We start from the raw sequence: 24,709 nt of genomic DNA, 5'->3' as shown, positions 1-24,709 counted from the left end.
ACATCACTCAAGACCATTGAGTCTTAGAAATAGTTCAATCAGGCTATTCCATCCCCTTTACTTCTTGCCCCACTACCCTACCTCCCTCCCTGTCCCTCTTCAGGGACCCCTCTCACAAGCACCTTCTGAGGCTGGAGATAAATCGTCTCCTCCAGCTGGGTGCCATGGAACCAGTACCAACACAATACAGCCTGAAGGGGTTTTATTCACACTATTTCCTGACTCAGAAGAAAAGTGCGGGGTGGCGCCCGATACTAGACCTCAGAAAACTCAACAAATTCACACTCTCCCAAAAATTCAAGATGGTCACCTTAGGCACAGTAATCTCAGCACTGGAGCAAGGGGACTGGTTTTCAACCCTCAACCTACAAGATGCATACTTTAACTTCACTATACACCCAGCTCACAGATGATTCCTCCAATTCACGATCATTTGCAATACAGAGTGCTCCCATTTGGACTGTCCACCGCACTGAGAGTCTCCAAAACCCTTGCAGTAGTTGCGGCATATCAGTTCAAACAAGGGATCATAATTTTCCCATATCTGGACAATTGACTCCTCAAAGGACGCACGTTCATAGAGACAGAAACAAGCACGCAACTCACCACCCATCTCTTCCAAAAACTGGGACTTCAACTCAACGTGCAAAAGTCAACATTAGTACCCACGCAGCAGTTAGACTTCATCGGGGCACACCTTAACTCAGTTCCAGACAAAGCTTTTTATCCCATACCAGATATCAGGCTATGAAACACCTGGTAGACAACGTCTCCATATGTCCATAGATTGAGGCGAGGACCTGCTTACAACTATTAGGACACATGGCTGCCACCACATTCATGGTAAAGCATGCCAGACTACATATGCAGTTTCTCCAAGGCTGGCTGAGTTCAGTGTACAGACCCACCAAATACAGCCTGAACAAGCTCATTACACCACCTCCCAAAGTCCTAGAATCCCTGCAGTAGTGGACCAAACCAGAAAACCTATGTGTGGGTATTCCCTTCCAACAAACACCACCATTGATCATGATCACAACTGATGCCTCCCTACTGGGCTGGGGGGCGCACCAGAATCACCACACAGTACAAGGCAGGTGGTCACCATCCAAGACATGCCTACACAGAAAGTTACTGGAACTCAGAGTGGTGAGAAAGCCTGCCTTCATTTCCTGTCTCTCATAAGAAATGAATCTAAGAGTGATAACAGACAACGTAGTGTGCATGTTTTACATTAACAGACAAGGGGTGGCTCGGTCTCATTCCCTCTGCACCGAGGCCATGAGACACTACATTGACATCTCAGCTTCCTGTCTCCCGGGATGTCTAAATACCACATCTGACACACTAAGCAGACACCTTTCGCAGGAGCACGAGTGGGAATTGAATCATATGATCTTACAACAGATCTGCTACCAATGGGGATTTCCCTCTGTCGATCTATTTGCCACAGTTCCCACAAATGCCCACAGTTCTGTCCAAGGCGGGACTCAGTCCCTGATCTCTGGGGGATGCTTTCCTAATCAGTTGGGACAAGATACTCACATACGCATTCCCTCCCATACCTCTGATATACAGAGTCCTATGCAAAATCAGGGATGACAAGGCCAGGACCATCATGATTGCTCCAGCATGGCCCAGACAGACCTGGTACCCTTACCTTCTGCACATGTCAGTTTGTCCTCCACGGATCCTCCCAATGAAGCCAGACCTCGTGTCACAGGCCAACAGCCACATCATCCATCCACAACTGGAGAAGCTCCATCTGAAGGTGTGGCTGCTCCATGGTTCCATTTATACATGTTAACCTGTTCAGAACAAGTCAAACATGTGTTAATGAACTACAGACATGAGTCCACGTGGAAGACCTACCTACAAAAATGGAAACGCTTTTCCACATGGAATCTTGACAAACACCTCACTCCCTGCACTACACCCCTACCCATGGTGTTAGACTATTTTCTAGAGCTTAAGAACTCAGACCTATCCCTAAGCTCTATCAAAGTCCATCTCTCTGCAATGAATACCTTCCATGACAAGAGTGATGGGTTCTCGACATTTACACATCCAATCATGAAACACTTCTTAGCTGGCCTCCAGAACCTTTACCCCAAAGTACACTCTCCCACATCCATGTGGGATCTGAACCTAGTCCTCATTCAAACCACTAGCCACCTGCTCCTTACAACACACGTCAGTGAAGGTGGCATTCTTAGTGGCCATCACATCCGCTAGAGGGGTTAGCAAGATTAGTGCACTGTTGGGCAATCCACCCTACATAGTCTTCGTCTGCCTTCCATATCAACCAACCTATTCATCTCCCTGCATTCTATCCTAAACTGCACAAAACCTATAAGACACTTCATTGCACTCCTGGATGTTAGGAGGGCTATAGCCTTCTACTTAAACAGAACAAAACCTTTTCGTAAATCCCTGAGATTGTTCATTTCGATGACAGAATGATCAGAAGGTGCTGCTATATCCAAGCAATGCCTTTCCAACTGAATATGCAATTGCATCTGCCTGTGTTACCAAACACACAACATACAATTCTCTACTGGGATTAGATCCATTCTACTAGGGCCATGGCAACATGCATGGCATTCCATGTGGAAATTTGCAAAACTGCCACATGAACATCAGCGCATACCTTTGCTAACCACGCTGCCATCACTCAAGACTTTAGGGCAGATGCCACACTAGACCTCACAGTCCTCTCTACTTCTACCATTCACATAACTCCAAAGCCCCCCCAACCATAATGGGTACTGCTTTACATTCACCTGAAGTGGAGCACCCACAGGGACAACACTCGAAGAAGAAGAGAAAGTTACTCATCTTGTGCGGTAATTGAGGTTCTTCGAGATGGTGGGTTCTTGTGATTGCTCCACTACCCACCTTCCTCTCCTCTACTTTGGAGTTCGTTGTGAGGATTCTACGGTAGAGAAGGAACTGACGGATGTGGGCCGCGAGACAGCTGCTGCACACACGCAGCCCGACCAGGCACTGCTACCAAAAATCTCTGATCAACGGTGCTGGAATGCACCGTCACCTGAAATGGAGTATCCATAGGGACCCCCATCTCAAAGAACCTCAGTTACTGCGGAAGGTGAGTTAACTTCTCTTGCACATGGTAGAATTTTAAAATATTTTTCCTTTAAAAAACCCTAGGAAATTACATTAAAAACTATGTTAAGAATATCATTTGTTTTAAAGTTAAGCAGTACTCGAAAGACAGGAAATGCCAGGTTTGCAGCTGTGCATATGATCTTAATTCTGCCCCCTTGTTAGTTATGATACAGTCTTTAATTACATGATCACATACTATTTTTCCCTAGGACTCATCTCATTCAGGGCATAAGAGGGGCAGAATTAAGGTTGTATAAGCAACTGTAAATCTGGCATTCCCTAACTTGTGAGTGCTTGTCTTTGCAACCTAACATTTTAAACTTATTTTTATATAATTTAAAATACATTATCCATCTCACATGTGCATCTTTAGACAATCATCAGTAACAGACTTCAATATGTGTTTAGTGGACGAAAACATCCGACATCCCCCTGCTTCTACAAAGTCAAGATCTAGTTATGTTATTTGTATACTGATTGTGTGAATTTGCAGGTAAATGCTTATAAACAAGACAGATTTTACTTTATTTAAAATAAACATCAAGGATTTTCATCTAAAGGAGTATTCCATGCTTTTCAAATCAAAATAAGGGTGTAAAAATGTCATTCATCTGTGTCTATTTTCTTATTTCTAGGATCTATTAAGATGCAGAGTTTTGACATCAGGGATTTTTGAAACAAGATTTCAAGTAGATAAAGTAAATTTTCAGTAAGTGTATTAGCAATAATTTATGGTTATTGTACTCACTTTGAACCACTTGATTCAGATGTCCCTACCTCACATTTTTTATATTGTAGCTATTGTAGGTCTTCCAACCTCTTTATCTTTATAGGATACAGTGTAATTGGCTTTTACTCGAAAAGAAAAGAAAGCTGAAAACTGTAGTAGTGTCCCCTCGTGTCTTTCTATCCTAAGGTGTATCTGTGGTGGATGTTGCTTATTATTTCATTTCATAATGTTTGTGTAATCTTGTCAATTTACACAGTACTTTCTTTACTTTCTTTGGCATCGATGCAGACTTCATTGGGAATATTTGCATCAGCAAGGGTTTGAAGAATTAGGCCCAAAGAAATAAGTCTCTTCTTGTTCTGAAGAGCTGTAATCTATGAATTTTGAGGTTTTATATCAGTGGTGGGCAACCTGGAGCCCACAGGCTGCATGTGGCCCATTAGGGTAATCAGATTGCGGGCCACAAAGCCTCCACTTCCCACATCTCCCCTTGGCCGGGAACGGTGAACCGTGGCAACTGGGAGCTGCGGGGGGTCGTGCCTGCGGACGGTCAACATCAGCAAAATGTCTCACGGCCCGCAATCAGATTACTCTAATGGGCCGCATGTGCCCTGCGGGCCGCAGGTTTCCCAGCACTGTTTTATATTGTTTCCCTATTAAAATACACACATTTTTTTTCATATGCCTCATCAGGCTGCTTGTAGTTTTTATTTTTAACCAAAATATTTTATCAATATCATGCCTCTGAATTTTAACTTCCCCACTGAGTGTTGGAAATGTTCTGAAACTTGTGCCTGTTAGAGCACAGTGAGTCCAAACATTTTGATGGCAAACCTATAAAAGGGTCTCACACAAAACCTCAGCCACATATAGTTCTAAAGCAGAGGTCTCAAACTCCTGGCCCGCAGGCCATCTGCGGCCCGTGAGCCTCCCCAATGTAGCCCCTGGGGCTCCAGCAGTTTGGGGCCAGATCTCTCCCTTGGCCATACCACCCCCAGGGGCCCCAGCAGCACAGCAGAGCTAAGCGGCATCTGTCTGCTTGCTCCAGTGGCTACCGGCCCCTCCCTGTGGTCGAGGGGCAGGACTGTGCCTCCATGTGCTGCCCTACCCTGAGCGCCCCTGTGGCCAATGGGACGCTGCAGGGGCTGTGCCTGGCGCAAGAAGTGCACAGAGGTCCCCCGGCCTGCCTTGTCTTAGAGCCCCAGATAAGCGCCACACCCCCACACCCCTCCCAGAGCCTGCACCCACAGCCCCCAAACTCCCTCCCAGAGCCTGCATCCCCTCCCCACACACACCCCAGCCCCCAAACTCCATTCCAGAGCCTGCACCCCAGACCCCCTCCCCCACCCAAACTCCCTCCCAGAGCCCAATCTCTCATCCCTTCTGCATCCAAACTCCCTCCCAGAGCCTGCACCCCAATCTCCTATCTCAGACCTCCTCTCCAACCCAATCTCTGCCCAGAACCTTAGGCAGGTTGGGGGTGGAGTTTTTTGGGGAGCGGGTACTGGGCAGCATGAGTGACATTGGCCCACTGGGAGGATTTGAGGACTTGCACTGGCCCTAAGGTAAATTGAGTTTGAGACCCCTGTCCTAAAGGCTTAAAAATCTATTTATCCTGCAGGAAAAGTGTGTTTCTGTAGAAATTCAGAGGAATTCTCCCAACAGGGCAGGGAAGATAGAATTATGATGTCTGCATGACATGGCAACACAATTTCAGGAACTCTTCCCCTTCAGGCAATATTTCTTTGCTTTTGCCCTTAGATCTGTCAGACTGAACCCTAACCCTGCATGCTTCATGTGATTTTCCTAGTGCACACAAATGATATAACATCCTATGGCTTTTTAACAGCATGTTTGATGTAGGTGGCCAGAGAGATGAAAGAAGAAAATGGATCCAATGTTTTAATGGTAAGTCTGCACCACATTTTTAGCTTGAATCTCTTCTCTGCTGGGAGAGTTTCTGCTCTTAGAATTTTGGTTTACACTAAATTTAAATAAGCCTGTCTCTTTTTTTCAAAAGCATCTGTGAATTTTGTATTATTTTATCAGTTCACTACATCTTCTCTTAAGTTTCTCTTACCAAATGAGGTGTTTACAGCAAAACAGTCTCATTTGAACATAGATTAAAACTGCACATCACCATGTGACACTAATACAGGAACCCAACATCACATATAACTTCTTCCAACATAAGTTAGAGTACACACTGCAGACGGAGTTGTGTGGTGCCTTTGTGTGACTGCATTAAAATATAACAACGTTGAGTTTGTTTGAGGTAAATGAAACATTCTGTTCTCTTTATTTTTTTTCTTTTGTGTGTTCCACCAAGATGTCACTGCTATAATCTTTGTTGTGGCCTGTAGCAGCTACAACATGGTAATAAGGGAAGACAATAACACAAACAGACTACGGGAATCGCTGGATCTCTTCAAAAGCATCTGGAACAATAGGTAAAAATAAATCTCTTTCTGGAGCATTAATGTAGTCAGTAATAATGAAATTAGCATTTAGCACATACATTTTTCTAACCTTTGTTCAAGTATTAATTACTTAAACATTAGTTAATAATTTTAAAGGCTCAGTCAAGTACTTTTTCTATTTGTTATCTCTGTAGCAACTTATAGAAATTTCAAATAAAATATCTTTCCTTACCGACTGAAAAGAAGTTTGCCAGTTTAAGTTGCCAGAGAACATGTACTTCAGGGCATACAGTGATACCTCACTAGTGAGCAGGCCCCACTGCTATGTATTTAGATTTTTTTTGTTTACAAAATGTCAAGACAGGACCAGAATGTTCCCTGGTAACTGATCTTGAAGCACCACCAACTGCACTAACCCCTCCGCAACACCAGCTATGGCCCTGGAACAGGGCTATTGTACTTACAGTACATTGCTGCTGCTGCAGAGACAAGACTATGTCAGTTTCTCGGTATTCTAACAAGATCATAGAATTGAACAAGAAGCCAACAGTCCAGATGGCCCACCAGAAGCATACAGATTCAGGCAGGGAGTGAGAAGGACTTTGGAAAGGTCAGCAGCCAGGTCTCAAGAGCTGCCACCACTTCTGTATTTCTGTAGTGCTAAGCTAAGGAAGCGAGTGAAACCCACTTCTGCCATCGCTATGTTTGAGTGGGGAAGATCAGGATGTTCTCATATTTCAGCTCCATCTCCCCCTCAGGTGGGAGCAGATACATTGAGGATGTCCTCTCATCCAGCAGTATGGTAGCAGTAGCAACAACCAACTTCATGCACGTTCATGGCATCAGTCTCAATACCACAAGAGCATACAGGCAGCGGCTCTCCTAAGAGTCGTCCCCTGAAAACAAGTCCAGTGGGACTGCACCCAGTTATAAGCAAGTAGTCCTCTTTAAGAACTTTAGCCACTGTTTGGGTCAAGGTTAGCGCATGACGTGGGGCTTCATGATAGGTCCAGCTGACAGCATGATGTCACATTTCTTGTTCCCATCCCTAATACAACCACAAAATCTTGCAGGGCATCATTTCAAGCAGCTCCAAAATCTGTAGGGAGATTAATGTATGAAATTTGGAGTTTGCCATTTACTAAAGTGTGAAGTTACAAGGTTGTATTGTATGATAAGTATATAATTAGATATTTTAACAGCTACCACAGTTTCTCTCTCTAATCTAATTGTAGCATTCTTTTACATTATACTAATGTTGTAGTCTCTGTAAATGATAGATATGGTAACTAGCTAGCAATTGAATAGATTTCTAATTGATAATAAGTAAAAATGAAATACAGTGTAAGATCATGAGAAGTTATAAGACTTGATCTATCTATCTTTATGCTCCCAGGCGTGAGGTGATTGTCAGGGTATGTCTACACTACGGGATTATTCCGATTTTACAGAAACCGGTTTTTTAAAACACATTGTATAAAGTCGAGTGCACACGGCCACACTAAGCACATTAATTTGGCGATGTGCGTCCATGTACCGAGGCTAGTGTCGATTTCCAGAGCGTTGCACTGTGGGTAGCTATCCCATAGCTATCCCATAGTTCCCGCAGTCTCCCCCGCCTATTGGAATTCTGGGTTGAGATCCCAGTGCCTGATGGGGCAAAAAACATTGTTGCGGGTGGTTCTGGGTACAGCCTCACCCCTTCCTCCATGCAAGTAGCAGACAACCGTTTTGCACCTTTTTCCCTGGGTGAACTGGGCAGACGCCATAGCACAGCAAGCATGGACCCTGCTTAGCTCGAGACAGCAATCATGGACGTTGTAAACACCTCGCGCATTCTCGTGCAGTCAATGCTTAACCAGGACCTGCAAAAGCAGTCAAGGAGGAGGCGGCTACGGCAGCGTGACGACGAGAGTGCTGAGGACAAGGACACAGAATTCTCTCAAACCGGCGGGCCCCTGCGCTTTGAAGATCATGCTGGTAATGGGGCAGGTTCTAGCCATTGAACACCGATTTTGGGCCCGGGAAACAGGCACAGACTGATGGGACCGCACAGTATTGCAGGTGTGGGACGATTCCCAGTGGCTGGGAAACTTTCGCATGCGTAAGGGCATTTTCATGGAACTTTGTGACTTTCTTTCCCCTGCCCTGAAACACCAGAATACCAAGATGAGAGCAGCCCTCACAGCTGAGAAGCAAGTGGCGATAGCCCTCTGGAAGCTTGCAACGCCAGACAGCTACTGGTCAGTCGGGAATCAATTTGGAGTCGGCAAATCTACTGTGAGGGCTGCTGTGATGCAAGTAATCATTAAGCTGCTGCTACAAAAGGTTGTGACTCTGGGAAATGTGCAGGTCATAGTGGATGGCTTTGCTGCAAAGGAATTCCCTAACTGTGGGGGGGGGCGATAGATGGAACCCATATCCCTATCTTGGCACCGGAGCACCAGGGCACCCAGTGCATAAACCGCAAGGGGTACTTTTCCATGGTGCTGCAAGCACTGATGGATTACAAGGGACGTTTCACCAACATCCATGTGGGATGGCCGGGGAGCGTTCATGATGCTCGCGTCTTCAGGAACACTACTCTGTTTAAACGGCTGCAGCAAGGGAATGACTTCCCAGATCAGAAATTAACAGTTGCAGATGTTGAAATGCCTGTAGTTATTCTGGGGGACCCAGCCTACCCCTTAATGCCATGGCTTATGAAGCCATACACAGGCAGCCTGGACAGTAGTCAGGAGCTGTTCAACTACAGGCTGAGCAAGTGCAGAATGGTGGTAGAATATGCATTTGGACGTTTAAAGGCGCGCTGGCGCACATTACTGACTCGCTCAGACCTCAGCCAAACCAGTATCCCCATTGTTACTGCTGCTTGCTGTGTGCTCCACAATCTCTGTGAGAGTAAGAGGGAGACCTTTATGGCAGGGTGGGAGGCTGAGGCAAATCACCTGGCTGCTGATTACGCACAGCCAGACACCAGGGCGATTAGAAGAGCACACCAAGAAGCGGTGCGCATCAAAGAAGCTTTGAAAACCAGTTTCATCATGGGCCAGGGTACAGTGTGACTGTTGTGTTTGTTTCTCCTTGATGAAACCCCTCGCCCCCTTGATTGACTCATTCCCTGTAAGCCACTCACCCTCCCCCTTCAATTACTGCTTGCTTCCTAAGGAAATAGTCACTCTCATTTAAAAATCATGTATTATTTATTAATTAATTATAAAAAGAGGGCGAGAACTGACAAGGTAGCCCGGGTGGGGTTTGGGAGGAGGATAGGAAGGAAAAGGCCACTAAAAAAATTTCAGAATAATGACAGACTTTTGGTTGGGCTGTCCACTGGGGTGGAATGGGCGGGTGCACAGAGCCTCCCCCCAGGCGTTCTTAGTTGTCTGGTGGGTGAGGAGGCAAGGAACATGGTGAGGGGGGAGGGCGGTTATACAGGGGCTGCAGCGGCACTCTGTAATACTGCTGCCATTCCTGAAGCTCCACCAGACGCCACAGCATGTCTGTTTGATCACCCAGCAGCCCCAGAGTTGCATCCCATCACCTCAGATCTTCCTGCCGCCACCTCTCATCTTGAGCATCTCTCCTCTCCTCACGTTCATCCCTCCTATCTTCACGTTGCTCCCTCCTGTCCTCACGGTCACTGGCATCTTTCCTGTGCTTTGATATCACATCCTTCCACTCATTCAGATGAGCTCTTTCATTGCGGGTCACTTCCATGATTTCCGAGAACATTTCGTCTTGCGTCTTTTTTTTCCATCGCCTTATCTGAGATAGCCCTCGGGATGGAGGAGGGAGACTTGAAAAATTTGCAGCTGCATGAGGGAGGGAAAAAAGGGAGAGCAGTATTTAAAAAGATACATTTTACAGAACAATGCTTATACTCTTCCATGGTGAACAACACTATTCACCTTACATAGCACATGTGATCTCACTACAAGGTCGCATTTTGCATCTTAATATTGAGTGCCTGCGGCTCTGGTGTTAGAGATCACAGACGCAGGTCCGGGCATCAGAATTCGGCTTGCATGTGGCCATGGTAAGCCATTGTCTTTCAGCTTCTGCAGCATTCATATATCCAGCGCCCTCCTTTCCCAAATAGCAAGCAAAGCCCGTTGACTGCTGCTTCTTTCCTGTTAATGAGCAGCACCAGAACCGCCCCCATCCAATTCTCTGGGTTGATCGCTTTACCCCTCCCCCCCACCGCATGGCTGGTATCATGGAAGATCGCTGCTAGCCACCCTCCCCCCCACTGCGTGGCTGGTAGCAGGGAAGATCCCAGCTAGCCAAACATGAAAAAGCTGAGCACCAATCACACACCGCCCGCCCCCCACCCCCACACCCGGCTTGGCTAAATGCAGGGAAGGATTTCTTTTAAGCAACAGGCAAACAGCCCAACCATCTCTGTCCCTCCCCTTAATTAAATTCCCGTATTTCAACCAGGTTACCATGAATGATATCATTCTCCTGAGGATAACACAGCGAGATAAAGAACGGATGTTGCTTGAATGCCAGCAAACACTGGGACCATACGCAGCTAGGCTTTGTCATGCAATGATACCAGATTTCTTGCTACATGCATGGCGTGGTCAAGTGTCCTACCATGAAAGATGGAATAAGGCTGCCCTGCCCAGAAACTTTCTGCAAAGTCTTTTGGAGTACCTCCAGGAGAGCTTCATCCAGATGTCCCTGGAGGATTTCCGCTCCATCCCCAGACATGTTAACAGACTTTTCCAGTAACTTTACTGGCCGCGAATGCATCCCAAATTCTCAAGGCAAATTAATCATTAAAAAACGCTTGCTTTTAAACCATGTTTTATATTTACAAAGGTACACTCACCAGAGGTCGCTTGCATGGCTTCATTGTCTGGGATAGTGGCTTGGGAGGGCTGGGAGGGTAATTCCGTCAGGGTGAGAAAAAGCTCCTGGCTGTTGGGGAGAACGGAGGGCTGTGTGCTCTCTGCAAGCTCGTCGTCCTCTTCCTCCGCCTCATCTTCCCTGTCCGCAGAATCCTCAGCCATGGCTGAGATTACTCCCCCCACCTCAGAATCCACGGACAGTGGTAGGGTAGTGGTGGCAGCTCAGCTTAGAAGTGGCATGTTTTAGGCCCTGCCCTGGACCTTCCGTTTGCTTCTTTGGTTTTCTGGTAGGCTTGTCTGAGCTCCTTAACTTTCACACGGCACTGTACAGAGTCCCTGGTGTGGCCTCTCTCCATCATGGCCTTGGAAATTTTTTCAAATGTTTTTTCATTTTGTCTTTTGGAACGGAGTTCTTTTAGCACAGAATCCTCTCCCCATACGGTGATCAGATCCAGTACCTCCCGTGCATTCCATGCTGGAGCTCTTTTTTGATTCTCAGGAGACTGCATTGTTACCTGTGCTGATGAGCTCTGCGTGATCACCTGTGCTGGTGAGCTCTCCACACTGGCCAAACAGGAAATGAAATTCAAAAGTTCACGGGGCTTTTCCTGTCTACCTGGCCAGTGCAGCCGAGTTCAGATGGCTTTCCAAAGCGGTCACAATGGTGCACTATGGGATACCGCCCGGAGGCCAATACCATCGAATTGCGGCCACACTAGCTCTAATCCAACATGACAATACCGATATCAGCGCTACTTCCCTCGTCGGGGAGGAGTACAGAAATCGGTTTTAAGAGCCCTTTATATCGATATAAAGGGCTTCGTTGTGTGGATGGGTGCAGGGTTAAATCAGTTTAATGCTGCTAAATTCGGTATAAACGCGTAGTGTAGACCAGGCCTCAGACTAGGTCAGGAAGAATTTTTAGCACAAATCCCAGTGGTATAGTGTCACAATAATAGTCTGGTGCATCATTGTGGCAGAATGGGGTTTACTTCCTCGACTCATCAGGTACTATATAGGATTCTGGTTTGGATGGTCAGTTGATCAGTTCAGATACAGCAATTTGTATGAAAAATGTGCAAGACAGATAGGTAACCTCCAATATTTCTCTATTGCTTTAGTAGAACCAAGCACATCTTTACATGTTAAGGAGTGCTAGTATTAAGTTTTTACTGTGACGTTTTTAGAAAATGTTAACGCTCTGGTGCCTAGGGCTAGTGATTTGGTAGCAGAGGGTTAATCTATAAAACAATATATTTGAAACGCTATATCAACCAGTACGGATGTGAATTCAAGATAACTGAAATATTAGTTTAGCTAGGTTGGGGTTTTTTATCAAACAAAATCACACAAAATAGGAATAGGCCATTAAAGATTCCTTTATGAAATGGTTGTCCAGTGGATGTGTTAGAGTTGGCATCAACATCTCGTTTGTTCTTCACAGGTGGTTACGGACCATTTCTATCATTTTGTTCTTGAACAAACAGGATATGCTAGCTGAAAAGGTCTTGGCAGGGAAATCAAAAATTGAAGATTACTTTCCTGAATATGTGCGTTACACTGTACCTGATGATGGTAAGATTTCGTAACTGTAGGGATTAAAGTAGCAGGCATAATCCTTGTTCTCACAAGTACTACAAAGCATGCGGATTCTTTCAATCAAAATGATGATACACCACTCTGAAAAGATAGGACACATCCATCTACACACACAAAGGGAAAACTTAACTTGGGAAAGGTCTTTGCCCTATTTTATTTGTAAGCATCTGATCACATATCTTAGTTACATACAAAATTATGATAGAATGGGATGGAATGAAGCAAGCTTCTTTCTTCAATTCATTGCTTATTTCAGGATAAAATGAATTCTGTACCCAAAACAAATAGAGTTGACGTGATCTAGAGGAATGAATTTCCTGTACTGAACAAGAACATTAAAAAATTGACCAATATTGCCCCAATTCAGCAAGATACTTAAGCACATAATTAGTTCCATTGAGTCAATAGAGACTCCTCACATGCGTAGTTAAGCATATGCTTAAGTACCCTGTTAACTTGGGGATGAAAAAACACCTTATGTACTACTTAATTTACTATATTGCGGATCCCGTAATAGCAAGCTTCCAGTGCAGTTTTTATTTTAATTAGCTTACTTTGCACAGTTCCCAGTTTTGCTTACATTTTGAGATTTGCAACACACACTTTTTTCCCCATTTATCCATGCTGACAGTGGCAGGGCTCTGCCTGTCAGTCCCAGGCAGCAGCGCTCTGGCTGTCATCCCCGAGGGCAGGCGGGCAGGCTCCCGCTGTCAGACCCACACGTTAACGACTCTAATATAGTTGTAGCAAGATGTGTGGTTATCAAAAAAATTAGCAGACATAACATAATATTTAAGTGTTCATATTGTTCTAGCAAATTTTTCTTAAACAAGTAGGTGTTCTCTGGGTTTTCCAAATTACCACAATTAATAAAGATCCATTATTACTTTTCTACCGTTTTCTATGTCTTGTCCGCATCTCAGCCACAATTATTTGACAGTCAGCCAGCATTTCAAGTAGGGCCTGACTTATATAATAAATGGTCTTCAGCATCAAAACTTTGGCAACCGATACGAAAGCAACAGAATGTTTAACTACTGAATTGCTATTTTCACATTTCAGTGTTTTCCTGTTACTAAATGCTAGGCATTGTTAAGAAAATGTACTTTACATTGAAATATTTTCTAATTATAAATAGTTGCTAGTGTGAAAAATATTTACATTGTTTTAAAAAAAGAGAACAAATTTACTTTAAAAGAAAGGTAACATCTTATTATTATTTGTAAAGCCAAATTACTCTGTGTAGTAGCTTCATTGTGTTACACACTTGAGGCCATTTTTCAAATCAGCATATGGTACCAAGTTAATCCCAAACACTGATCCATGTGAATAAAGTGATCAATGTGAGTAAGCATTTGCAGAGTCTACAATCCGTTCTAGTGGTTTGTATGACCAAGCAATAAGCCATAAGCAATGTTCCCAAGTTATCCAAGGAGCTGTTGCCCTTAACAAGCTGTGAAATAGAAGTTTGTTTATTTAAGATGGGTTAAAGCAGCGGTTCTCAAACTTTAGCAACCTGAGGATCCCCATTTTGATTTAAAAAAATTTGTGGACCCCCAAGCCTCCCGCTCAGTCCCAGGCCCTGCCCCCACTCCACCTCTTCCCCTAAGATCCCACCTCACCTCTTCCTCTCCCGCTCTACTGCTGCCCCTCCTTTTCCGTGCCTCTTTCCACCCCTTCCCCCAAGCACACCTTGTTTCTGCTTCTCCCCCTCCCTCCTAGCGCCAGCGGCATGCCGGGTAACAGCTGTTCCACAGCATGCAGGAGGCACTGGAAGGGACGGGGAGCAGTTGATCAGCAGGCTGGTGGCCCTGGACATGATTCCACCCCCTTCCCCCATTCCCCGGCATGCAGGAGGCACTGGGAGGGTGGGGGAGAGGTTGATCAGTGGGGCCCGCAGACCAACTGAAGTGTCCTTGTGGACCAGATCCCAGTTTGAGAAACGCTGGTTTAAAGTGTTTTTTCGTTTTGGAAGAACCAATTGTGAATGTAATGTAAGTATATTGTTTTTTAATTCCTATAGCAAAGAACTATCTCATATTTATTCCATCTGTTATTAAATATGCAAAATAGTTCTCATTTATTTAATTTATCTGATAGAATTTATTTTTAATTAAACAGCAACACCAGATGCTGGAGAAGATCCCAAAGTCACAAGAGCCAAGTTCTTTATCCGGGATGAGTTTTTAGTGAGTAATTTCAAAAACCTGTATATAGTCATATCATGGAGGTTATGCTCATTAAACACACATGACAATATGGTCACATTTTGCAATAATAGGGTGGGGAAAAAATGCTTACCTCTTTCATAGCTTTTTTCAGCCATACATGTCACAGCACTGAAAAAAGATGAAGCCCATTTTATAAATGGTGAAACTAAGGCACCAAGATGCCAAGTGATGCATAGAGAGTCGTCGGCAGAGCCAGAAATAGTCTCCTGAAACCCAGTCTGGTACTTAGTCTACTGTGGTCCTAGACTGCCTTTCTCTTTCCTTTCGTTCGCCATTGTGCACATGGCCACAGCAATATGGACCACTTCCACTTCTAATTTCTGTGATTTATTTTGAGGATTTATCTATCTATAAAAGCTTATTCTTGTTGCATAGCAGATTTCATTCACATCTCTGTGCTGGCTGTGTGGCCTGTATGGTGTTCACAATCCATTACTGAGGTCAGCTCCTACACTTAGCGACAGGTTTGTTATAGATAGGGCCCCGCCAAATTCACAACCATGAAAACGCATCATGGACCATGAAATCTGATCTTTTGTGAGCTTTTACCCTATACTATACAGATTTCACAGGCGAGACCAGCATTTCTCAAATTGGGGGTCTTAACCCAAAAGGGAGTTTCAGGATGGGGGTAACAAGGTTATTTTAGGGGGTTACGGTATTGCCACCCTTACTTCTATGCTGATTTCAGAACTGGGCAGCCAGAGAGCGGTGGCTGTTGGCCAGGCACCTAACTCTGAAGGGGTGGCTGGAGAGTGGCTGCTGCTGCTGCTGCTGGTGGCTCTGCCTTCAGAGCTGGGCTCCCGGCCAGCAGCTGCCGCTCTCCAGCTGCCCAACTCTGAAGGCAACGCTAGTATAGCAGTGCAGAAGTAAGGGTAGCAGTACCGCAACCCCCTCTACAATAACCCTGTAACCTCCCCACAACTCCTTTTTGAGTCAGGACCCCATAATTACAATACTGTGAAGTTTCAGATTTAAATAGCTGAAATAATGAAATTTATGATTTTTAAAATCCTATGACTGTGAAATTGACCAAAACGGACCGTGAATTTGATAGGGCCCTAGTTATAGGCCTGTCTGAATCCCCCCGGTAGACAGTCAACAATCTGTTGTAATTGGACCAAACCTTTGGATCCTACATGCTTCCAAGCCAGCTGGGTCTGCGCAGCGACAAGTGACTTGTTTGTAACTCTGGGCCTCTGAGGCACCCACCTCCCAGGTGCAGCCCTCCCATCCGGGCCCTATTCCTTGGGATGTGGGACCCATAGTTTAGCTGCTCTAGGCCCCTGAACCAATTCTCTGGGTTCTCCAGTCAAATATGCATACTCCCACACCAAAGTCTCCTCCAGCAGCACTCTGGACTATAGTTTAACTCTTCGGGGACACCTGGCAGGTAAAGTAAGGAACACAGGCTGGTACAGGAGTTTCAGAAAAAACAGTAACTTTCACTCGGAAAGCACACAAGAGTTACAGATCTGGGGATAAAACAACAAACACCTACACATTCTCTCTCCTGAATCACTTCTAGTGAGTGTTAATGTCCAGCCCGTGTATCAGGCAAGTAGGCCCCTCTTGCAGTTCTTCTGTTTCCTTAGTAATCATAGAATCATAGAATATCAGGATTGGAAGGGACCTCAGGAGGTAATCTAGTCCAACCCCCTGCTCAAAGCAGGGCCAATCCCCAGCTAAATCATCCCCGCCAGGGCTTTGTCAAGCCTGACCTTAAAAACCTCTAAGAAAGGAGATTCCACCACCTCCCTAGGTAACCCATTCCAGTGTTTCACCACTCTCTGAGTGAAAACATTTTTCCTAATATCCAACCTAAACCTCCCCCACTGCAACTTGAGATATTCAGCTGATGAGAGGGATTCATAGATTCCAAGGCCAGAGGGGATCAGTGTAACATCTTGGGGCTCAGGAACCATTTGTAAATCTTGATGGCCTGAGAGTCGCCTGATGGCCTGACCCCCTGAGTCACTCCCAGACCTGATGCCCTCATGCCCCCTGAGAGGTCTATCTGGGCAGATGTGAAGAGCTGGGAGTATGCCCCACTTGCAACTGGTGGAAAGGAAAGGGAGGTGAGCCTAAACCATGCCCAAAAACACACAGCCCCTCCCCATGGCCCATGGATGGCAGAAAGTAATGGGGGATTTGGGGCCTGAAGCTGAAGTGGAGCGATCAGGGAACATAGGGTGTAGTGAGGAGGAAGGAGTTAGGAGGTCTAGGGAAGCTGGAGAAGGAATTGGGGGCAGCAGGAGGCTGGGGAAAGAGTATAGGGCAGAGGTGTATGGGGGAGGGGTGGCAGTCCATTGGCTCTCGGAAAACACACGACCCAGGGTGGATCAAGTGTAAAGGGGGAATTTGCGGTGCTATGGGTAAATTAGAGGTACTGGGGTGGGGGGTAAGTTGTTCCAATGGTTAATCACCTTCACAGTTGAAAACTTGCCCCTTATCTCCAGTCTGAATTTGTCTAGCTTCAACTCACAGCCACATGACTGTGTTAGACCTCTGTCTGCTAAATTGAAGAGCCCTGTATCAAATATTTGTTCCCCCAGCCAAGCACAGATTTTGCTCTTACATAAGGTTTCAGTCCCCTCTGTTGTGTAACCCATACATCAGCTTCAGCACCGCAGTCAGGTAGCGGAAGTGTGAGATTCTCTTCCCAGCTTTGGCCCTGTACCTGGCATAAAAGAGCCAGAACAGCATGAAGGGGGCCTAAATGTCCCCTCTCTGGCCAGAGGAGGATTCCCCTTGTTTAGTCACATCTGAAGACAGCTTTAAGGCTGCCTTCTGAGGTCCACCTGACAAGTCTTGATTAATGGTTGTGCCTGAGGCAGGAGTGTTTTGGGGTGGGAGCAGAGCACATGGTGCTGCAGAGATTCCTGGCAGGCCTGAGTAGCTTCCATAATTTAGACAGGCCCCCAGGGATACCTGGAGCTACCCAGGATTTCAAGGGTGCTTACGTGAGCCTAAACTTCCCCTCCCCATGGAAGCACTGCGCAGAATCTCACCTTGAGTTTATGGCAGGTAATTTTCACACATCTGTTCTTTCCATTATTCAGTGTAAAAGAAAATGGGGGAATCCAAACACTATATGGATATTTAAAATGTCAGCCAGCTCAAGTGGAAGTATTTCTAGTAAAAATATTCCTAAGGCGTTGCACTGTGCCACTGCCAATGGCAGCAGGCGAGTAAGACTGAAGTAGTTATTTTATTTTACATTTTAAATACTGTTCTGAAGCAAATTAGAAAGAGAAACCTTGAACATTTTATGCTTCAGAGAGTGAAGAAGTTTTTCATCTCACTACCTTTGTTACATTTTTCTTTTCAATTCTTTATGGTCTGTTTGTTGGGTTTTTTTTTGTTCTGCTCTGTTACATTTCCTGGAAAATCTGCCTTTATTACTTACACATTCTTTATTGTAATTTTGGTAGCCTATAGTCATGTTCATGGGTTTGGCACATCAGCCCCCTGCTACTGCTGCACAAGATGCTTTAGGAATGGGCTGTGGTAGCCTGTGAAAGTCGTGTCATCTTATAGCCCTCTGCAACTGTACCTGGCACGCTGCAACTCTCAAAACTCTCCCTCTGCTGACCCGGACTGCAGCCACCATTTCTATTTCAGATGATTGTCTTAATTAAACACAGGTTTAACACAGACTAGTTAAGAAAAGGTGTTTATATTTAAACACACCTCTGACTAATATTGCTAATAAGTTTCAGAAGGTAGACATTTCATTTTCTCTCATTTTCAGTGACTTCAAGTTGCAGGTATTCAGCACCTGTGCTAACTACGCCATTGGTTTCCAATGTATGAAAGCATTAGCTAGGTATGGGAGGAAGAGTTGTTTGGCTCACCAAGACAAGACTGGCAATACAGCTCTTTGCCTTAGCAAAATGTTTCTTTCCTTGCCAGGTCAGGTCACATGTCTAATTCATGGCAGTGTCTCCTATTTCACGAGGTCTCTGTTTCATAGGAAACTCTCCAGGCTCCTAGTCCTGTGCTTAATCACAAGACTATCCTTCCTCCTCACAATGTTGAACCCAGCATTCATCTATTCTTTACAATTCTCCCAAAACAAATATTGATGTTTTATATACAGGATTCTGCAACTGCTGATGTTTTACTTCAGTACAATGGGTCAGCCCTACAGAAACAGCAGCGGGGCAAATCTGGTTTAGTCTGGTTTTTATTTTGAAAATCTGAATATTTTTTCTTGGACTTGAAGCAGCTACTGTCTGAATACATTGACCTGCATTCCAAGAATAGTATATTTAGCTCCTTTACTAAGAACACAACAGATTCTTCTGAATCTTGACCTGTTCATAATTATAGGGATCCAACTTCAATATTTTTCTTGTATTCTAGTATAGTAATGGTTCTTCTGCTAAATGTTATTGTAGAGGTGTGTATTTTTCCTTGAGTTGGCACTCACTTCTCTTAATACAAGTCTAATATGACTCCTCAGAATAAGTTTTGAGTTGAAAATTCAGTAGATGGATGATCTCCTAAAATTATACAGTTGCTTAACTGCTAGGGCACAAAAAATACCACATTTTGAAAACACATATTTTAACATGCTGCTGTAGAGTCTCAAATGTAACTGGGCATCACCAAAACATTGTGGTGAACTAGCTACTTTGTTCTTCGCTTGGTGGAATCAGCAATTGGCTGTATATGATAAGCACTGTACTCCTAATAGCTAATGGAGATTCTCTGTCGCTCAAACAGCAGGGCCCCGTGCTTTTGAAGTAGGAGGGATGAGTTCTGTTCTTTGTTACTACCATAAAGCTGTACATGACATGTATGATGCACACATGCAATGTTCACACCCCAGCTTGATGCAAACTGTATATTCCTGTAGACAAGCTACATTGCTGATTTAAAGCAAAAGTTCACAGTTTTGCCACTTGGTGGCACCAAAAAAAGAAAAATAATTCCTGGGATAGATGCATTATAGAATGCAATATTTGGTTATTAACAGTACAGGTTTTGTACCTATAATATATAACATAGCAGCTCTTACAAGATACCCTTCATGCAGTTATACTGGGTATTTTAATGGTATTTTAACCTTATAATACCGTGCTTAATATTCTGTTAAAACTTCGTTTATATTTTACCTGGTTTACCCAACTCATAAATTGGAAATACTAATTAGGTCTCCTGGTAGTGCACGATTATTTTGCGTATAGTAACATTAAAATATACCATGAGTTGAAATGATTATTCTTTAAAGTTACCCTCTGATCTCATTCCTGGGTCTGTTTCCTAGTGCAAAACAAGGGAGTATTTTGGTCTCTAAGGACAGTGGTCGTGGGATGGATTGTGAGCCACTCCCTTCGCTAGTTGTCACAGGGAATGCAAATTTCCCCACACTAGCCTTTTGACATAACTTTTAGGGGTGGGAAGTGTAGCTTAGTTTTCATGCCCATTCACTCCTTGGTCTCTCTTGCTGAGTGTCAACCAGAGTACCAATGATGATCACAGTCCAGCCCCTAGTAGATGGCCCATACTATAAAACCAACCAATATTGGCTGCAGTTGTTAGCTGGCAGCAAGTTCTGTTAACATCAGACAGGACCAGTTCAGTCATGTAAGCTTTAAAACCAGTCCAGGATTCCTCTGTGTTCATACGGGGCTGATCATAGGGTTGGTGCTTAACAATAATAATTTGAACTATTGACCTAGAAGTGAAAGGTTCTATCTTACATATACATAGATGCTGAAAAGTTTCTAGCATGTCTAAACATAAATGTCCAAGTCAAAGGATCTGTATAACGTAAAACTTCATAAACTATGAGATTTTTCACATGCTCAGTCAGTAAGGCTGTTAAAACAGTAAGGCTGTTAATCCTCTTGGAATCCCATGATTTGCTGCTTCAGAGAACATAAAGCTACCTAGGCTTGTGGGCAAGAAATGGAGCACTTTTTAAATAATATAATTTCATCTGAAGTGCAAGAGCAAGGTGGTATAGCTTAAAGATACCCAGGCATTGCTGTCTGTCTTCACAGACCCCTTATATATCATTTTCTTTGTCTAACCTTGGGTTTTCTGTGTCTAATCACTGAACGCCTCTAGATCCACAGGCAAGGCTCCTAAATGGTGATCTAATCTGCTACTGCCTAAAGCAGTTGAAGTGGCCTGGGTTATAAACGTCTCAACATGAGTATCTAAGAATTGAAAGTCAACTTAAATGGGGGCTTTTTCACTAGATTGCCAGCAGCTGACCTGTTAAAGGGCTACTTGTGTTTGTATGCCTACCTACTTAATACATTTCTTTAGTGTGTATCATATGAAAACACGGACATATCTTTGGAAGGCATAGGCACATCCAGGATTTGCGTTTGGATAGTCAAACTGGCAGTGCTGAAAACTGGGCTCTTGCTCTTCAGCTAAGCTTTTACAACTGGGCACATGTTTGGGATGTAATGAGCTGACAGACCCCTGAGCAATCAGTCTTCAATATGTTCTCTTCCTTTTCTGCAGAGGATAAGTACAGCAAGTGGAGATGGCAGGCATTACTGCTACCCACATTTCACATGTGCAGTGGACACAGAAAACATCCGCAGAGTGTTCAACGATTGTCGAGACATCATTCAGAGAATGCATCTTCGCCAGTATGAACTCTTGTGATTGGGATCACCGTGGAGCCTGTGGTTTTAAATACTTAGCTCCTTACTCTCTTGCGCGCTCTCTCTCTCTCTATACTATGCCACACAGGGTGGAAGAAAATACTACAGAAACGTCAGTCTTTTCAGGTTGTTTACCTTAATTATTTCGCCTTTGAGCTGGTTTGCAGCAAGTTTGGGTTTCTTTTCCGCTATGCTTTTTGGGACTATTTGTGTGCTTTATTTTGATATGCCACTTCTTTGTCATTCCACTAAGCCCTTTGGCTACCTCTGTTGCTTTAGGGGTGTGTTTTGTTTTTTGGGTTTTATTTTTGCTAATTGAACACAACCTGCTAAATTTTTTCCAGCAGGTTATGTTAGTTCAAACTAGTATGTCAGCTGGATGACACTAACGTCATACCTATCCTTGTGTGGGTCCCTTTTTTAACATGATATTAAGAGTACTTGATGGTTGAAAAAAGAATAATGCACTTTGTATCAGGTTATTAAATACTGTTGAGGAAGTATACACACAATGTAGCAGCACCACAATATTTATTACAGTCACAGTTTTTAGCATTACTGAGTTGCAGGTCAGCTGATAAAGTGACCTCCTCTTTTAAGCCGTTACTGGCACAGGAAGTAGAGTAGATAATGAGAGGCATGGTGAAGATAAGCAATTTTTCTGGGGTTTTGGGGCTAAGTGCCTCCACACACCTCAGGCATTTGAATTACAGCTACTTTTTCAGCCTGTTGCATCTAGGCAGAAAATGTACCACCCTCACTTATGTTATTTGTGCTGTCCACAAATGATCCGTTTAGTTTAGATCATTCTTGGACAACAGTCCTCTCCCTATATATATATTTTTTGTTTTACTGCTGGTTTATTATATTGTACAGACTGTAAAATGTAATATTATTTTGTACAACTTTATTGAAGAAAAATACTTGTAGAAGATCTTTGTGCCTTGATTATGGCTGTACCTGTAAAATGAGCTAAGATGTAAGTATGTTTTTGATTGCGCTGTACAGCTTGATGTCAACCTTACCTGCAGCAGTGACTGGGGGTAAGAACTTTATCTGTAGAGTTTAGGGATTTTTTTCTGGTTTATATAAAAACAATGCTCTTTAGTATAAAAAATATAAATTATGCAAATTAACCACTTACCTTTTCAAGTAAGGTATTACAGTCACCGGATGTTGCAGCAACCTGCCTTTCTCTTTTGAAATCTCAGCTTTAAAACATTGGAATTCATTCAAGTGTCCAAATTGCAACCTGGTGTTGTTTTAATGGGAATCAAGGATTTTTTTTCCTTTAACTTTAGAAATATGTTTAGTAATTCTTTGGTCATTCATAGTATGTCACAATTGCACAGACCGATTGTGAATCTGTAAAGCACCATTCTATAGAGCTCGTCAATCTTTGTACCAACAGCAGCTTTCATTGTGCAAGTAAATAGCAAGAAGGGGGGTGGGGGGAAAGAGGTATAAACCCTTGTGTCTGGCCTAAGAGAATTACAAGATGACATTTTTATTTCTCTTTTAATAAAGAGACATTAGAAAATTGTTTTATTTTAAATATTGTAGAATCAAACTGTGTGAATATTTCTCAAACTTGAATAATTTATGCAAATGACATTCTCAAAACAAGTTGTGGTACAGTACAATATATAAAAAGCAAGAATTGCTGTAGCAATAAGGCATGTCCTTTTTAGTAACTATAACACTGCTTTATATTTTATACATAGGTGTTTTATGTCTCTGTGAGTATATACTTTTCCTGTGTCCAAGATAACCTGTACAAATGTCTAAAATTACAGTTGCAATAACAGAAACCTAGAGAAGTGTTAGCCTATGTTACTTCATAGATTGTTTAATCACTCCTTGGACTAGCTCCAGGCTTTGTTTTAAATTTTAGGGACAAATTAAGATCTGAATTGTTGTTTTCAGGAACACAATATGAATCAGATTTTTATAAACCCAGTCCTCTTTTACTTAGATAAATTTAGTAATTTTATTTTAAAATAGGATAATTTTAGAGACAGGACAGTATCTTTGTAAGATTATCCTTCCAAGTGAAACTGCTAGTAGGATGTATAGTCTTGATAGTTATATATTTCCTATAAAATGAAAGGCAGGGGTTAGCTAGTAATAGGTATAATTCCCTAAATCTACCACTGCCGGTTATGCATAGATTATCACACTTCCCCTTCCAAAATTATTTTAGAAACATGAAAACTTTACCTTTTTAAGGGGGAATGAGTAATAAAAGAAAAAGTAGGCAAAACAAACCACCCCTGTAGGCTAAAAGCCACCTGTTCTGCAGGAGCACCAAAAAGAAAACTGGTTCCTCCTGTGGACTTTCCTTATGGGTTTTCTTTTAATTGCATTTGTCTATCCTGTCCACATAAAGCAGCAGGGATTCTGGCTTCTAGATTTTTGCAATCTAGCCACCCAGAGGCAGACAGCCTCTCAACTACGCCAGCTCTAAGGATTGCTGTGGCTCTAATGGAGCTCTGCTGCTACAGCTTTCCCTTACGAAGCAATCCCCAAAACTCCATTAAAGTTGATATTACAGCTCAAAGCTGGCTCTGCATCAATATAACCAAGTTTTGTTAACATTCTTTTGGAATCCTACAGGGGCATAATGTGTACAGGGTCCTCCACCATGAAGCGGATGGGAAAATGTTACTGCAGCAGTATCTGACCTCCCTTGTTGGGGAAAACCTCTCCACGTTGACCTATAGGGTGCAATAGGGCCCTGTAGGTTAAGATTATCATAGCACATTTTATTAAAAAGAGCAGCTTGAGAGATTCCACCCCAAATTTTTGGAAGGGCTGAAGTAGACCCTGGAGGGGTGGAAAGACAGGGGATTACAGTCCAAAACTATTAACACAGCAGGGATTTCTCCTGATTTTCTCCCTGTGGGTGACAGCTTAGGAATGCTGAGGAAATCCACTGATGTATCTATCTCCTGCTGACATTAAAAAACAGAAGTATCACATTAGAAGGGCACGTAGCAATAAAACATACAGTGATGGTTCCAGCTTGAAAGACTATGCCTCCTCCCGGGTAGGAAATACTAGTGCAGAGGCTGTAGAATTTACATAATGTACAGTTACAAACTTT

At 43.6% G+C, this 24,709-nt stretch overlaps 1 protein-coding gene across 4 annotated transcripts in view; it reads left to right on the top strand.

Moving 5' to 3' along the window:
- The window catches only part of GNAL (G protein subunit alpha L), a 315,605-nt gene extending 290,943 nt beyond the window's left edge, over window positions 1-24,662 (top strand). For all 4 annotated transcript variants that reach the window (XM_030552731.1, XM_030552732.1, XM_030552733.1 and 1 more), the window contains 6 exons: window positions 3,765-3,838; window positions 5,709-5,767; window positions 6,189-6,309; window positions 12,583-12,713; window positions 14,859-14,926; window positions 21,458-24,662. In XM_030552731.1, coding sequence (XP_030408591.1) covers window positions 3,765-3,838; window positions 5,709-5,767; window positions 6,189-6,309; window positions 12,583-12,713; window positions 14,859-14,926; window positions 21,458-21,604 — 600 coding nt within the window. In that variant the 3' untranslated portion in view covers window positions 21,605-24,662. The remainder of the gene's footprint in view (window positions 1-3,764; window positions 3,839-5,708; window positions 5,768-6,188; window positions 6,310-12,582; window positions 12,714-14,858; window positions 14,927-21,457) is intronic.
- The last annotated feature ends 47 nt before the right edge of the window (window positions 24,663-24,709 follow it).

The sequence above is a fragment of the Gopherus evgoodei genome, chromosome 2 (genome assembly GCF_007399415.2).
Source record: "Gopherus evgoodei ecotype Sinaloan lineage chromosome 2, rGopEvg1_v1.p, whole genome shotgun sequence".
NCBI classification, from domain to species: domain Eukaryota; kingdom Metazoa; phylum Chordata; order Testudines; family Testudinidae; genus Gopherus; species Gopherus evgoodei.
This window is presented reverse-complemented; position numbering and strand designations above follow the sequence as displayed.